The sequence below is a fragment of the Mobula birostris genome, chromosome 5, assembly GCF_030028105.1.
Source record: "Mobula birostris isolate sMobBir1 chromosome 5, sMobBir1.hap1, whole genome shotgun sequence".
Taxonomy (NCBI): Eukaryota; Metazoa; Chordata; class Chondrichthyes; order Myliobatiformes; family Myliobatidae; genus Mobula; species Mobula birostris.
This window is the reverse complement of record NC_092374.1, coordinates 11,491,320-11,508,576: the sequence shown is the minus strand read 5'-3', so window position 1 is coordinate 11,508,576 and position 17,257 is coordinate 11,491,320. Positions and strand designations below refer to the sequence as shown.

General features: G+C 39.4%; 1 protein-coding gene across 1 annotated transcript in view; it reads right to left on the bottom strand.

The window, feature by feature from the left end:
* The window catches only part of rgs12b (regulator of G protein signaling 12b), a 159,540-nt gene that overhangs the window by 85,554 nt on the left and 56,729 nt on the right, over positions 1-17,257 (bottom strand). The window contains exon 4 of the mRNA XM_072257618.1: positions 5,258-5,279. Within this exon, the coding sequence (XP_072113719.1) occupies positions 5,258-5,279 (22 nt within the window). The remainder of the gene's footprint in view (positions 1-5,257; positions 5,280-17,257) is intronic.

Genomic DNA, 17,257 nt, shown 5'->3' with positions numbered 1-17,257 from the left:
ATCAACTGTACTTCCTCCAATTAACGTTATATATCATTGGACTCTGTGAATTCCAATTTAATGTAACACCTACACAAAATAGATATTTTCAGAAGTAAGCTTAATAAAAAAAATTCCTAAAGTCTTACAGTGAATACTAGTGTAGTATTTCAGGAACTAATTTTTTTCTAGTGAATACAGTTATTATATTTTGGTCTTTTACTTTAGGAAATCATTATATTCTCAAAATACACTTCTAAAGGTGTTATAAAGGGCGGATGAGCTCCTCGTGAGCCAACGGCCATCTTCCATGGAAGAGATTAAAGCCTCACCACGTATCTACGAATCGTATGGTATGCACCTAGTTAGAAGAGACATGATGAACTTGGGCGCTGCACCGTGTGCTCGAAGAAGCGGCCGCAGCTGGAGGCCAACATAGCCTCAGGCTCGAGTTCGGCAGTGCCAAGGCGGCCAGCGAGAACAAACTGGAGGAGAGGCTGTACTCGGTGTTGTCGCAAGGTCTAAGAAGATGGAGCTGCAGAGCCGCCAACCCCGGATTCGGGACGGCACCCACTGACTGACTGACTGATATTCTCAAATAGAGGCACCATCATTCACTAATAATATTTGATCAGGTTTATTTATTGATCTCTGGCTAATTTACAGGGGGATTTAACAGAACACCTTTAGAAGTGTATTTTGACCAATAATTCAATTGAATGTCCTTGTGTGATCCTCCTCAAATCACTTGAGGGTGGAACCATAGACATGCACTTGGATGTGCCTTAAATTACCACCCGACAAGCAGGAACTGCATAAAGGATTAGGGGCAAGATGCACAATAATTATAGGGTACCATGTAATCATTTAACAATTGTACCAAGATCTAGCAGGGAATGTCAGATAGGAGTAAGCTCAGCCACATACACAATGGTGAATCCTCCACAATAAACATTACTGTGACACCACTGGCAAGAATCAAGCTGATTCACTGCACTACTACAGGACACTCAGGACACTCAGAAATCTTTTCCAAAACTTCCCTAATATTCTAGTACACTAATATGCCCAGGAGAAGGAAATCTACCATTCTTACCTCAACGTGATACAGACTTAGCAATTAGACTTAGCCATCTTAAATGGCCACCTTTCCAGAAGACTGTAAGAGCTGCAGAGAGGAAATTATTTCACTTTACTTTTGTAAAGTGAAATAATAATTTCTTAGCAGTGAAACTGGTGCCAGTATATTTGTAAAAATATTTTCTTAGGCTGAAGACCAAGGATAAACTTTTTCATCATATACACTTAATTGTATTAAGAATTAGCTGTGGTGTGTAGCAAGATATGCAACAAGGAAAAACATAAGACCATAAGAGATAGGAGCAGAATTGGGCCATTTGGCCCATCGAGTCTGTTCCGCCATTCAATCATGGCTGATCCTTTTCTTTTCCCTCCTTAGCCCCACTTCCCGGTCTCCTCCCTGTAACCTTTGATACCGCATCCAATCAAAAACCTATCAAACACTGCCTTAAGTACATGCAACAACCTGGCCTCCACAGCCACCTGCCGTAATAATTTCCACAAATTCACTACCCTCTGGTGAAAGAAATTTCTCTGCATCTGTCTTAAATGGATGCCCCTCTGAGGCTGTTCCCATCATGGGAAACATCCTTTCCACATCTACTCTATTTAGGCCTTTCAATATTTGAAAAGTTTCAATGAGACACCCCCATGCTTCTAAATTCCAGTGAATACAGACCTAGAGCCATTAAACATACCTCGTATGATAATCCTTTCATCCCCAGAATCATTCTTGTGGACCCCCTCCAATCCCAGCACATCCTTTCTAAGATGAGGGGCCCAAAACTGTTCACAATACTCAAGGTTAGGCTTCACCAGTGCCTTATAAAGCCTCAGCATCACATCCCTGCTCTTGTATTCAAGAACTCTTGAAATGAATGCTAGCACAAGTACTCCCAAGTCCCTTTGCACCTCAGATTTTTGGATTTTCTCCCCATTTAGAAAATAGACTGCATATTTATCTCTTCTACCAAAGTGCATGACCATGCATTTTGTAACATTGTATTTCATTTGCCACTCTCTTGCCCATTGTCCTAATCTGTCTAAGTCCTTCTGCAGCCTACCTGTTTCTTCAACACTACCTGACCCTCCACCAATCTTCGTATCATCTGCAAACTTGGTAACAAATCTATCTATTCCATCATCTAAATCATTGATATACAGCATAAAAAGAAGAGGTCCCAACACCGATCCCTGCGGAACACCACTAATCACTGGCAGCCAACCAGAAAAGGATCCTTTTATTCCCACTCACTGCCTCCTACCAATCAACCTCTTGTGTGACACCTTGTAAAAGGCCTTCTGAAAGTCCAAATATACAACATCCACTACATCCCCTTTATCTATCCTACTTGTAATCTCCTCAAAGAATTCCAACAGGTTCATCAGGCAAGATTTTCCCTGAAGGAAACCATGCTGACTTTGTACTATCCGGTTCTATGTCACCAAGTACTCCATAACTCCATCCATAACAACTGATTCCAACATCTTCCCAAACACTGAGGACGGGCTAACTGGTCTATAATTTCCTTTCTGCTGCCTTCCTCCTTTCTTAAGAGTAGAGTAACATTTGCAGTTTTCCAGTCCTCTGGCACCATGCTTTTTATTTTCAATGATTTTTGAAATATCTTTTCTAATGTTCTACAATCTCTACCGTTACCTCTTTCAGATCCCTTGGGTGCAGTTTGTTTGGTCCAGGTGACTTATGTACTCTTAGTTCTTCAGCTTTTTGAGCACCTTTTCCCTTGTAATAGTAACTGCACTTATTTCTCTTCCCTCGTACCCTCAACATCTGGAACACTGCTGGTGTCTTCCAGAGCGAAGACTGATGCATAAACTCATTTAGTTCAGCTGCCATCTTCATGTCCTATGTTATCATTTCTCCTGCCTCATTTTTAGCTGTCCTATATCCACTCTCATCTCTCTTTTATATTTTACATACTTGAAAAAGCGTTTATTACCTTGGTACTGTTTGCTAGCTTGCTTTCATATTTCATCTTTTCCCTCCTAATGATTCTTCTAGTTGCTCTCTGTCTGTTTTTAAAAGCTACCCAATCCTGTCTTCCCACTAATTTTTGTTTTGCTGAATGCCCTCTCTTTTGCTTTTACATTAGCTTTGACTTCATTTGTCAGGGACGGTTGTACTATTTTGCTATTTGGCTATTTCTTTGTTTTTGGAATACATCTGTCCTGCACCTTCCTCATTTTTTTTCCAGAAACTCACACCATTTTGTGCTCTGCTTTCATCCCTGCCAGCATCTCGTTCCAATTTACTTTGGCCAACTCCTCTCTCATACCACTGTAATTTCCTTTACGCCACTGAAATACTACTACATCAAACTTTACTTTCTCCCTATCAAATTTCAAGTTGAACTCAATCATATCGTGATCACTGCTTCCTGAGGGTTATTTTACCTTAAGTTCCTTAATCACTTCCAGTTCATACATAATACCCAATCCAGTATAGCTGATCCCCTAGGAGATTCAACAACAGACTGCTCTAAAAAGCCATCTCATAGGCATTCAACAAACTCACTCTCTTGAGATCCATTACCAACCTTATTTTCCCAATTGACCTGTATGTTGAAATCTCCCATGACTATCATAACATAGCCCTTTTGATATGCCTTTTCTCTTTCCCATTTTAATCTGTGGTCCACATTCTAGCTACTGTTTGGAGACTTGTATATAACTACCATAAGGGTCCTTTTACCCTTGCATTTTCTTAACTCAACCCATAAAGATCCAACATCTTCCAATCCCATGTCACATCTTTCTACTGATTTGATGACATTCTTTACTAACACAGCCACACCATACCCCCTACCTACCTTCCTATCACTCTGATACAACATGTAACCCTGGACATTCAGCTCCCAACTACAATGACACTTCAGCCACGATTCAGTGATGGCCACAATATCTATAATAGAGCGACAAGATCATCCACCTTATTTCTTACACTCTGTGCATTGAGATATAATATTTTGAGTACTGTATTTTCTACCCTTTTTGATTTTGCATCCTGAATGAACTGATACACACCCTGCTGGCTACAATTTTGGCCTATCATCTGCCTGCCCTTCCTGAATTGTATGCTATCTTTGCTTTTTTACCATCCGTTCTACCCTTAGTCCCATCCCCTGCCAAGTTAGCTTAAACCCTCTTCAACAGCTCTAACAAACCTGCCTACGTGAATATTGGTCTCCCTCGGGTTCAGGAGCAACCCGTCAGTTTTGAACAGGTCATACCTTCCCCAGAATAGATCCCAATAATCCAAGAACCTGAATCCCTGTCCCCTGCACCAGCTTCTCAACCATGCATTAATCTACCAAATCATCCTGTTTCTACCCTCAATGGCGCGTGGCACAGGTAGCAATCTAGAAATGACTACCCGAGAGGTCCTGCTTCTCAGCTTTCTACCTAGCTCTCTAAATTCTCTCTTCAGGACCTCTTTGCTTTTCCTTCTTATGTCATTGGCACCAATACGTACCAAGACATCTGTCTGCTCTCCCTCCCTCTCCAAAATGCTGTGGGCGCGATCCGAGACATCTCTGACCTTAACATCCAATAATTATAAAGAATAAAGAATTATATAAAAAGACAGTTAGAGGTTAAAGTACAGGCATGGAATAAATATGGATATGGTATTGTATGAAATGCACTTTTTAAACAGCAAAGTGAACTGAATCCTACCAATGCATACACCCAAACTTCTCTCAAAATCCTGGAAATGCAACATGCTGATTGCTATACAGTGCATCTAGTTTATAAATTACAGGTTGCAACAGCATTCAATTGCCAACCCTCAATCCTCTGGAATCACCACTCTCTATGGAGAGTGTAGAATTGCCTAAAGTACTTACCTCATACAGATATTACAAATAGACTAGTCTTTGTAAGGTTACTGTCGAACGTGAACAAATAAGAGGGTGATATCACCTTTGATTACCAGGTCTAAAGGGAAACTATAATCCAATTTGATAGGAAAACTATACTTTAGCAATCACAAAATTAATGAAATTACTGAGAAAAGCTGTATATTCTGCGTGTATACTCAACAGATAATCTCTGCTCACAGTTCCCAAAATTGATTTGACTAGACATTTAAAGATTAAAAACAATCAGAAAATAAATTAAAATACGCAGTCAACATCATACCATGTACGTTGTTACTTATCTGGCAAAGGACACTAACCTCCATCGGAGACTGCTGCTGTCTGCAAGAAAGGAGAGAGGCATGGGTGAGCAGACTTCATTGTAATGACACTAAAATATATTTTGTTTGGAAACTAAATGTTGATGATTAAACAGCTTCCGAAACAAGCACACTGAAGTGGAAAGGGAAGACGGGCCCAAACTGAATGAGTCAAAATGCATTTTTTCCATCAGCTGTTACCATCTCCTTCATTAACTCATCCCAATGGCACTTTGTAACTAATTTATAAAAGGGTATGGGTGAGGCTGAATTTCTGACTGTAATACATAAACGTTTTACACTTTGATCTTGAATAACTGCCAAACTAAAGGAAAATATTTCCGACCATTTGAAATCCTGTATCCAAACTAGTGTTGGAGTCGGCCTGCTGCTTATTAGTCCAACAACCTAATAAGAATGTTTTATTTTCCATCAGTGACTCCATGAGAATTTCAGAGTGACTCGCAGAAAGCTGTACGGCATTGTGAGTCAGCCTGAGGACATGAAGTGCAAACTTAAATGCAAGTATTTTCACTAATATTTTAAAGATTAGAGAAGCATTATTTTCATAAGGGGATGATGGTAAAAAGAACCGTGCACCTAACATTAGCTCAGACAACTGAAAGCCACAAGCTCAGTGAGACCAGAGGATGAATTTCCTTAGTGCTTCCCTTCCCTCCAGACTTGGCACATTAACAAGGTTTCCACGCAATTTCCAAAGGTTATGCAGCACAGCAGTATAAACACCACTGAAATTAATTTCTCAAATCTGTTGTTTCAGTTTAAATGTTAACTATTTTCCTAATGCAATTTCTTAAAACATACATATTTCCTGTTTAAGATGGCACTGGTGAACGTCAGTGACTTCTGGCTGCTAGCCAATGAAACAAGAAAAACAACTAAATATGTTGTTAACAACAGGAATTCTGCAGATGCTGGAAATTTAAGCAACACACATCAAAGTTGCTGGTGAACGCAGCAGGCCAGGCAGCATCTCTAGGAAGAGATACAGTCGACGTTTCAAGACGAAGGGTCTCGGCCTGAAACGTCGACTGTACCTCTTCCTAGAGATGCTGCCTGGCATGCTAAATATGTTGTTAATCACCCTTTTTCTGGTAAATGAGCATCACAAACACTAGCTTGTAACTTTCCTTTGGACTTGAAGGAAATTCAATGTGGCAGAACTGACACAAGATAAGGTTGCGGGCCCATTGATGACCCAAGGTTTGATCAATATAAGCGCCGGGCCAAATTGGAAAGGTTGGGTCCAGGCCAAATTGAGGCAGTGGGGTCCAGGCCCCAGAACTTACCAAAGCGACTGAACCCAATGTTTGGACGACGACTTAGGTGCCAGGCCAGATTGAAAAGGTCAGGAAGTCGAGATTCAAGGCAAGGGTTGGGCCACTTCAGCTCGCTGCTCGGCTCTGCACTAAGCTAGGGATCTGCAGACAGACTCTCTTTGTGGACTTTAGTTCAAAATGCTATGTGTTTGCATGATTTGTTTTCTCTGAACATTGGGTGCTTGACAGTCTTTTTTTAAAAGGGTTCTTTTGCATTTCTTTGTTCATGGCTGCCTGTTAGGAGACAAATCTCAAGGTTGTATAATGTATACATACTTCAATAACAAATGTACTTTGGACTTTGAAGTACTCAGTAAATGATAAAGATTGCAGAGAAATTCTGCCATATCAAATGACTCACTTAGATTTGCAAAAAAACAAGTATTAACATTTTTCTATTTCTTACTGGGCAAATATAAACAAGAGATGGGCTAAAAGGGTCAGTGTGGACATAGACCAAATAATTGGTTTCTGTGTTGTACAAAACTGACTAGAACATTATTAAGTTGGGAGGATATGATGACAAAACAGAATTCGCGTCATTGAGCAAGCTTAAAAGGCTCCATAGAAAACATTTGTTTGTTATATCTTTAATCATTCTTCTTTAAAAAGTGTTTACAAAGTATTATTGAAGCGGGTCACTAATGATCCTACTGCATGGCTGACCAGGCACAAGGATTTGAATGGCTTACTCCTGATACTTATATTCTATTTTAGGTTTTGGAATTCTGTATGATCAACCATGTATGTTTCAAAACATTAAATGAAACTCCTATCAATTAGTGTTGAGTAACTTGAAGCAGGATATCTGGGTCAAATTCTAGCTAATTTGAAATTGATTTTAAAAATGGAAAATTTTTTTAAAGTTGCTGGTGAAAATTTAAATGGTTATATCTCTTTTAAAATATGGATAGCAATCATCTTGCAAAAGAATATGCAGTAACCTATGTTCAGTATGGCAATTAATGGGATGTCCAGTTAATTTATGTCATGGGACTTCACTGCTTTCTCTGGATCATTTGAAACTTGTAATTAATCAATTTTCTATTTCTATACATTGTTCGGTGTCGCCTTTAAACATTACCATCTGTGTAAGTTTTCTACATCCTTGCTGAAAATGGGACTTTAGAACACGACGAAGTGCAAAATTTGTTTCAACCCTGCAATAAACACAGACTCTGCAAAATGGGTGAATAATAGATGTTACATCAAATGGAAACAAACAATGTGGGAAATTAGCAAACCCAATACAGTAATAAAATGAATTCATTCTCAGATCATTACTAAAACCCAGAGCAAATGGGAATTTACACAACTATGTCATTGCAGCATAGCGGTTAGTGTGGTGCTATTGCAGCTCGGGATGCCAGAGTTTGGAGTTCAACTCCAGTGCCATCTGTAAGGAGTTTGTATGTTCTCCTCATAATCACATGGCTTTCCTCCAGGTGATCCAATTTCTTCACGCAATCCAATGACTTACTGGTTAGTAGGTTAATTGTCCTGTGATTAGGCTAGTGTTAAATAGATGGGTTGATGGACAGCACAGCTTGTTGAGCCAGAAGGGCCTGATCCGCGCAGGATCTCAAATTAAAGTAAAATTAATAATCAAATTTTGAAAGAAAAGCAGCTAAATAGTCAAGAGGTAATAAATACTAGATTGGGGGTGAAAGGTGAGAGAACCACATGAGAGAAATACTCCTAAAATGGCAGATGTATATTAAATTTTTGCTTGTTTCGCCTGGCAAAGCACCAAAGGTATAATCCGTTTACTCACCAAAGCACAGTGTCAGCAGATTTTAAATTATTCAATAAAGGCTTTCTGTTATGTCTTTGCTTTTAAAACATAATCTTTCCATTTATTAGAAAATATAAATAAAAATTTAGTACATGGATGGGAGGGGCATGGAGGCCGATGGTCAGGTGTGGGTCAATGGGACTAAGCAGAATAATAGCTTGGCACAGACTAGATGGATTGAAGGGCCTGTGTCTATGCTGTAGTGCTCTATGACTCTAAAGGGTGGTGAATGAACAAACACAAGGAATGTTCAGCAAATCTGGAAGTGTAAAGTTAGATTTTGAGGATCCGAAAGACACTAAAGTTGATTTATGGTAAGTGAGAAATTAGCCAGAACAGCAGTTTAGCACAATAATTAGTTTCAGCAGACAAGGGTTAGAAAAAGAAAACCTGTGCTCGTAACTGTTATGAATTAATCCCCAATGAAAACATGTGTGTATCATAGAATGTGTCTCAGCTATGTTGGCCCAAACCAACCCAATAATCTAGAAAACCACCTACAATCTTCACACATGAATCACAGGCCAAGAGGATGACGTGTCATGTAGAACAAGCACCAACAAGAAAATTACTCCTTCCAGAAAATGAGGAATGAAATTGGGAAGAAATTTGCTTTAGACTTCAAAACAGAACCAATTATAAATAGTTCACCTCTGCCATGATTTTTTTTATCTGAGCAGCTTTTTTGACAGTTCACCATTACATTAAGATTTTTCATCTCCAAGATACTAGCCTCGAAAGATGATAACATAATGAAGTGTGCACTGCAGAGATAGCTTGGCATTATAGCTTCCTTTACAGTTAAGGAGAAAGCTCTAAGTCTAGGGCAGCATGGACCTCAGTTTAAAAGAAGTATGTAGATAAATAAAGATCACTTGATACAAGTATTGAAAGAAACTATTCTTCATTATGCAGCTTGTGCTTAGTTAAAAACATAAAAACCAACACTAGCAACACCTCATATTCGGTCTGATGGCACGAAAGTTAATATCACTAACTTCTGGTTATTTTCCTCTTTCCTCTTCTTTCTTTTTTCATTCCCTATTCTGGCTCCCCCCCCCCCCCACCTCTTCTCTTCTCCTCAACTGCCCATCACCTCCATCTGGTACTCCACACTTCCCTTTCTCCAATGGTCCACTAACCTCTCCCATCAGATTCCTTCTTCAGCCCTTTACCTTTTCAACCTATCACCTCCTAGCTTCATACTTCATCCTCCCTCCCCCAACTTCCTACCTTCCCCATCACTTCGTCTCACCTATCACCTAACAACTTGTATTCCTCCCCATTCCTCCACCTTCTTATTCTGGCTTCCTCCCCCTCTCTTTCTAGTCCTGATGAAGGGTCTCAGCCCAAAGCATTGATGTTTATTCCTCTCCCTAGATACTGCCTCACCTGCTGAATTCCTCCAGCATTTTGTGTATGTTGCTCTCAATTCCATCATCTAGGGAATTCCTTCTGTTTAAAAATACTATCCATGTTTCATTTCCGTGTCAGCAGTATTACAATAATGATTGGACACACAATGAATTTCATTGGCATTGAAACATCATAGTATCACAGCACAGGTGGCAACTCATGCTAGCTCCAAAACAACAATCCTATTAGTCCCACTACCCCTAGAATTTCCACGTAACCTATTCTTTTTTATTTGCCCATAAACACCACCTTCCCGTGACCACCAATTCTCCTGCTACTCACCTACATTAAGGGGCTACATACAGTGGTTAAGTGACACCTGAGCTGTTCCTGAATGAGCAATCAAGAAGAATCTCACACTGTTAACTCCACAAAGAGTTGACCCCAAGGTCAGGATCGAACTAGGGTCCCTGATGACATGAGCAACAGTACTCTTCCTGCACCATTGTGTCTCCTAAATCCAGAGATCATAAATAGCATTCTAAAAATGCATATTTCTTTAACAGGCACACTCTAACTGTCTGTCTTTCCAACTGTCTTAACTTCTAATTCAAACATTATTATTTTAGTGAACCTACTCTACGTACTCATTCAGGCTTCAGCTTACTTCCTAAAATGTACTCCGACACTATGCTTTGGCACTCTGTTCTGAGAAAGATTGGCTTTATTTGTCACATGTACATTGAAACAAACAGTGAAATGTGTCACTTGTGTCAACGACCAACACAGTCTGAGGATGCTCTGGGGCAAGGCCAGAAGTGTCACCATGCTTCTGGCACCAACATAGCATGTACACAATTCACTAATCCTAACCGTATGTCTTTAGAATGTGGGAGGAAACCAAAGCACCATATGGTGATGGGGAAAACAAACAAACCTCTTACAGATAGTGGCAAGAATTGAACCACAATCTGTGATCACTGATGCATTAAAGCACTGCACTAACTGCTACGTTACCGTGTGTTTCTTCCTTTAGCTCGTGGAATCTAGGTAAGGGCCAAACTTCAATTTTCAACATGTTTTAGGGCATGTTTCTGCATGTGTTTCAGGTATAACACCTTTCAGAGTTGTTTTTCATGCACTAGACTAATTTTTATTCCCAAAGAGGTCAAAATGCTTCAAAACCTCAATCTGAAATACTACAGGTAGCATTATATAGCCCTTAATTTGAAATAATTAGTCAAGTAGAAGTATTGGTCTTAAAAGACCAACACTTTAGTTCTGAATGTGCAATTGTAACTCAAAATCCAATACAATCATAGATTACTCCAAATTGAGTACAGAGAGGATAGATTAAATTTTAAGAAATGAAGGTGCTGGCTCCAGTGTATTCAATAAACAATGTGTATCTGCAATAATCTTCCACATCAGCCTTAGTGCTATGGAATGGTAATAAACAGTAGGCAGATATTTCCCATAAAAGGGAGATGTAAATTAAATGTCGCCCCAGGTAAGTCCTCAGTACGGTTCCCTTTGCCAATCATAGCAGCTGTAGTAAAAAAAGTTTGTACTTGCCATGTCTCAACAAGAAACATGGTCAAGAAAAAAAAATACTTAAGTAGGGAATGTGCTTATTGCCAAATAATCAATAGTGCAAGGCTCCACACAAACCTTATTTATCAGCTAAAGTGAAAATATAGCAATGGAAATTAATCCCGCTGTTAGCAAACCAGACTCAACTCAGACACTAATGTCTAGACTGCTACATCTTGTTTCAGAACAGGAAGTTGCAATTAGTAACATTTATTAACAAAATTCGCAGGTAGTTGAATATGAAGAAAAATTAAACTTTCTGCCCACTTTTTTTTCCCTCCCCTGTAATTTACAGATAGTGAACAATACAAAATTAACCATTCCAGTAGCTTTGGCATAGTATGAGGCTACTGTTAACAAAATTTACTGCAAACAGCCACAGCTGAAAAACAAAAACTTTAATTATAAGAATATACAGAAATGTTTATGCTGTTGATCTACAAAAACTTAATTTTCGTACTAATAGAGGTTAAGTTTTTGTTCCTTAGATGATCATAAAAGAATAGCATTGCTACCCCCTGTTGTCTGGTTAAAATACTACAGATCTTCAAGAATAGTCGAAGCAAGTTTGATAAAAACACATAAATGAAATATTTCTCTTTAACAAAACAGACCATGTTTACATCAGGCAGGCAGTTTGCCTTCTAACAACCTAAAATAAATCTTGCTGTGTTTCACCTTATGGCAATACTTGTAAAGCTGATCAAGTTTAATCATAAACAAACACTTCCTACTTGTTTCAGAAACAACGTTAATTTTAAAACTGAAAATCTAATTCTTTGGTCATTTTCTTTCTCATTATTAACAATTAAGGTGCTGACAAGTATGTAAACATTCATTATTTTTGTTTACATTACAACTTAAGCTTTCAACTTCAACCAATAAGCAGATTACTTTAGAAGACAAAATATTTACAACAGACGATATATTTTATGCCCAGCCCAATTCGAGCGAAGTATTACAGCTTTTCTTACCTGACTGTCGGTGAAATTATGCTCCATATACTGCTAAGTTTTCAGAAAATGCCGTTAGCATAGATTCCAGGACACAGACTTTAGAAAAATACTATTTAATACTAATGTACGATCTAGCTAAAGTATTAAGTGGGAGAATATATCTGGTCACATCATCTTTCCACTGATTCCACCTTCCTGTGTTTGTTCTCGCTCTCTCCAAACTAAGTGCTATTTCTCCATCTGCCCACTGCCTCAGCATGTTAAATGCCTTCAGGCTGTTCAACAAAGTTGCATAAGCATACACGTTAAAAGGAAACCTTTTAACAAGAGAAAAATATCCTGTCACTCTGGAATTTTGACTGCAACAAAATCCTGGGGAAATAAAATTAAATGCGCTGTTTTTACAATATCCCATTAAAATTAATTTGGTGGATTATCAGTAAACTAAAGTGCTCTAGAATTAAATTGAAACAAATTACAAAATTAAACACATTAATTGTGTGGCATTCAGACAAATAATGCTGTATTTAGAAGTCCATAGGTGAGAAGCCATGTTAAACATGCATAAACACCCTTTGTAACAGAAGTCACAATTCATGAAGCAATATTTAATGAAATGCCTAATAGTGCAGATGTGAAAATCTGTTAAATGGTGCATTTCATTGTCTAAAACTTAATTTCTCTAAAGTGTAATAAGCTAATGTTTCAGTAATTTCACTGTAAGTACTTAAAAAGCAAAGAGAACCAGAAGTATCAAGAATAAATAAAAGAGAATGTGATTAAAAATCAAATAGATTCAATAGTTTGAATGTTATTAACAAGTGAATAGAAGAAGCATAATGAAATTAAAATGATAGGAGCTAAAATCAATAGCCCCTTAAAATTGAAACTGAAATACAATTATCTTGCGCCTGTTTAGTATAATGCAGGCAATATGCCAAACTCAGTCTGTCTCCTAATTACAATCATTATAGTTTTCAGCCAATGTTAATAACATTCTTCTTTAGCTTGATATTTCAGGAGGAGTAATTTCATGAGTGGCCAACTCCAATTAAAGATAGCCTCTGCGCTCTGTGCCTGTAGCAGGTGCTGGCAGGCATCTACAGCTGAAGCCAACCAGAAAAATTTAAGAATGCATAAAATGTTAGAGAATCAGACTCTGGTTTAGAAAAGCAACACTTGGTGGAGAGCACAAGAAGAAAAAAATGCATCCTCTATAAGACATACAAAATGCTGGAGGAACTCAGCAGGTCAGATTGCATCTCTGGAAAGGAAGGGGGTGATAAAGCCAAAACAAGAAGGTGAGGGAGGGAAAGGTGAGAGGTGAAGCCAGATGAGGGGAAGGTAGATGGGTGGGTGAGGAAGGATGAAGTGAGAAACTGGGAGGGGATTGGCAGAAAGGGTAAAGGGCTGAAGAAGGAATCTGATAGGACAGGCAAGAAAAAGAAACCGGATGGGCACCAGAGGGAGGTGATCTGACAGGCAGCCTTTAGAAAAAGGCCATGGTGAATGAGCAAGACTGTCAGAAAGCCTATATTCAATGTCATGTAACATTTAGACAGAGATTTGCAGCCCATCCTTTCTAGCGTGAAATCAGCAGGTAGCTCCAGTTACATACTTATGAATCAGAATCAAGATTATTAATATGTGAAAGTTGTTGTTTTATGGCAGGAATACAGTACAAAGATGAAAAAATTACTTTAAAGGAAGGATATTGTATCTTTAGAGGGGGTGCAGGGGAAATTTACCAGGATTTTGACTGGACTAAAGAGCATCTCTTATGAGGAATTGTTGAGAGAGCTAGGGCATTTCTCTTTGGAGTGAAGGAGGATGAAAAGTGACGATATAGGATCACAAGATGATAAGAGGCAGAGATGGAGTGGATCAGTAGAGACTTTTGCCAAGGGTTGAAACAGATGAAAAAAGGGGCATAATTGAAGAAAAGTATTGAGGAGATGTCAGAGGTAGGGTCTTTTTTTTTAAACACAGAGAGCAGTGAGTGCATAGAAAGCACGGACAGGGGTGGTGGCAGAGGCAGATACATTAGGAACATTTATGAAGCTCTTACATAGGCACATGGATGACAGGAAAATGGAGAGAAGAGTTAGGTTCATCTTGGAGTAATTTAAAAGGTCAGCACAACACTGTGGGCCAAAGGACCTTTACAGTGATGCAAAGTTTAATGTTCAATGTTCAAGATTGCAAAATAAATAAATAAAGCAAAAAAAGGATTTACAAAGTAGTGTTGATGGGTCATTCAAAAATCTGATGGTGGAGGGGAAGAAGCTGTTCCTAAGTCATTGAGTGTGTGTCTACAGGCTCCTGTACTTCCTTCCTGATTATAGTAATGAGAAAAGGGCATGTCCTGGGTGGGGACAGCCCTTAGTAATGGCTACTGCCCTTTTGAACACAAGCATAATGCAGCATTTCAAGACTGACATTATAGACTTCATTCCAATACAAATCACATTTACCCAATATCTTAGTTCTGCAGTGAAAACTCAGTGTTGTCAAAGCTCAGACTGCTATCAGCAAAGTCATGCATTACAGAACAGAAGACCCTGCAAAGTATAACTGAATGGTGCTCTCCATTACTAAAGTGTCACCCTGGGAGGAGGCCATGAATGTAGTGTCCTCGCATGGAAAGATAGACTTTATCTTTACAAGCCTTATCTGCCCTTGACAAAGCCATGCTGACTATTCCTAATCATATTATACCTCTCCAAATGTTCATAAATCTTGCCTCTCAAGATCTTCTCCATCAACTTACCAACCACTGAGGTAAGACTCACTGGTCTAAAATTTCCTGGGCTATCTCTACTCCCTTTTTTGAATAAAGGAACAACATCCGCAACTCTCCAATCCTCCAGAACCTCTCCCGTCCCCATTGATGATGCAAAGATTATCGCCAGAGGCTCAGCAATCTCCTCCCTCGCCTCCCACAGTATCCTGGGGTACCTCTCATCCAGTCCCAGCGACTTATCCAACTCGATGCTTTCCAAAAGCTCCAGCACATCCTCTTTCTTAATATCTACATGCTCAAGCTTTTCAGTCTGCTGCAAGTCATCATTATAATCACCAAATTCCTTTTCCAAAGTGAATACTGAAGTAAAGTATTCATTAAGTACCTCTGCTATTTCCTCCGGTTCCATACACACTTTCCCACTATCACACTTAATAGGTCCTATTCTTTCACATCTTATCCTCTTGCTCTTCACATACTTGTAGAATGCCTTGGGGTTTTCTGTAATTCTGCCCGCCAAGGCCTTCTCATGGCCTTCTGGCTCTCCTAATTTCCTTCTTAAGCTCCTTCCTGTTAGCCTTATAATCTTCTAGATCTCTAATATTACCTAGCTCTCTGAACTTTTTGTAAGCTTTTCTTTTCTTCTTGACTAGATTTATTACAGCCTTTGTACACCACGGTTCCTGTACCCTACCATAACTTCCCTGTCTCATTGGAATGTACCTGTGCAGAACTCCACTCAAATATCCCCTGAACATTTGCCACATTTTTTCCATACTTTTCCCTGAGAACATCTGTTTCCAATTTAAGCTTCCAATTTCCTACCTGATCGCCTCATAATTCCCCTTACTCCAATTAAATGCTTTTCTAACTTGTCTGTTCCTATCTCTCTCCAATGGTATTGTAAAGGAGATAGAATTATGATCATTATCTCCAAAATGCTCTCCCACTGAGAGATTTGACACCTGACCAGGTCTATTTCCCAATATAAAATCAAGTACAGTCTCTCCTCTTGTAGCCTTATCTACTTATTGTGTCAAGAAACCTTCCTGAACACACCTAACAAACTCCACCCCATCTAAACCCCTTGCTCTAGGGAGATGCCAATCGATATTTGGGAAATTAAAATCTCCCATCACGATAACTCTGTTACTATTATACCTTTCCAGGATCTGTTTCCCTATCTGATCCTCGATATCCCTGTTACTACTGGGCGGCTTATAAAAAAACACCCAGTAAAGTTAATGACCCCTTCCTATTCCTAACCTCCACCCACAGAGACTCCATTGACAATCCCTCCATGGCGTCCATCTTCTCTGCAGCCGTGACACTATCTCTGATCAACAGTGCCACGCCCCTACCTCTTTTGTCCCTCTTCCTGTCGTTTCTGAAACATCTAAAACCCGGCACTTGAAGTAACCATTCCTGTCCCTGAGCCATCCAAGACTCTGTAATGGCCACCATATCATATCTCCAAGTACTGATCCACGCTCTAGCCTTATCTGCTTTGTTCACAACATTCCTTGTGTTAAAATAGACATATCTCAAACCTTCGATCTGAGTGCGTCCCTTCTCTATCACCTGCCTATCTTCCTTCTCACACTGTCTACAAGCTTTCTCTATTTGTAAGCCAACCTCCTCTTCCCCAGTCTCTTCAGTTTGGTTCCCACCCCCCAACAATTCTTACAATGCCTTACGAGCCTGACTGAATTTTTTGAGGATGTGACTAAACACATTGATGAAGGAAGAGCAGTAGATGTAGTGTATATGGATTTCAGCAAGGCATTTGATAAGGTACCCCATGCAAGGCTTATTGAGAAAGTAAGGAGGCATGGGATCCAAGGGGACATTGCTTTGTGGATCCAGAACTGGCTTGCCCACAGAAGGCAAAGAAGAGTGGTTGTATACGGGTCACATTCTGCATGGAGGTCGGTCACCAGTGGGGTGCCTCAGGGATCTGTTCTGCGACCCTTACTCTTCATGAATTTTATAAATTACCTGGATGAGGAAGTAGAGGGATGGGTTAGTAAGTTTGCTGATGACACTGTTACATACCCCGTAACTGGGTTGCCAAACCAGCAGAAATGGACCACTTAGTTGGAGTCTGGTTTAACAGAAGCTAATAAAGTTTTATTAAAGAAATAAGTAACACAGTACTCTAATCGTAAGGATATAAATGCAACAGGTTAGCAATGATAAAACACACATGTACACAGA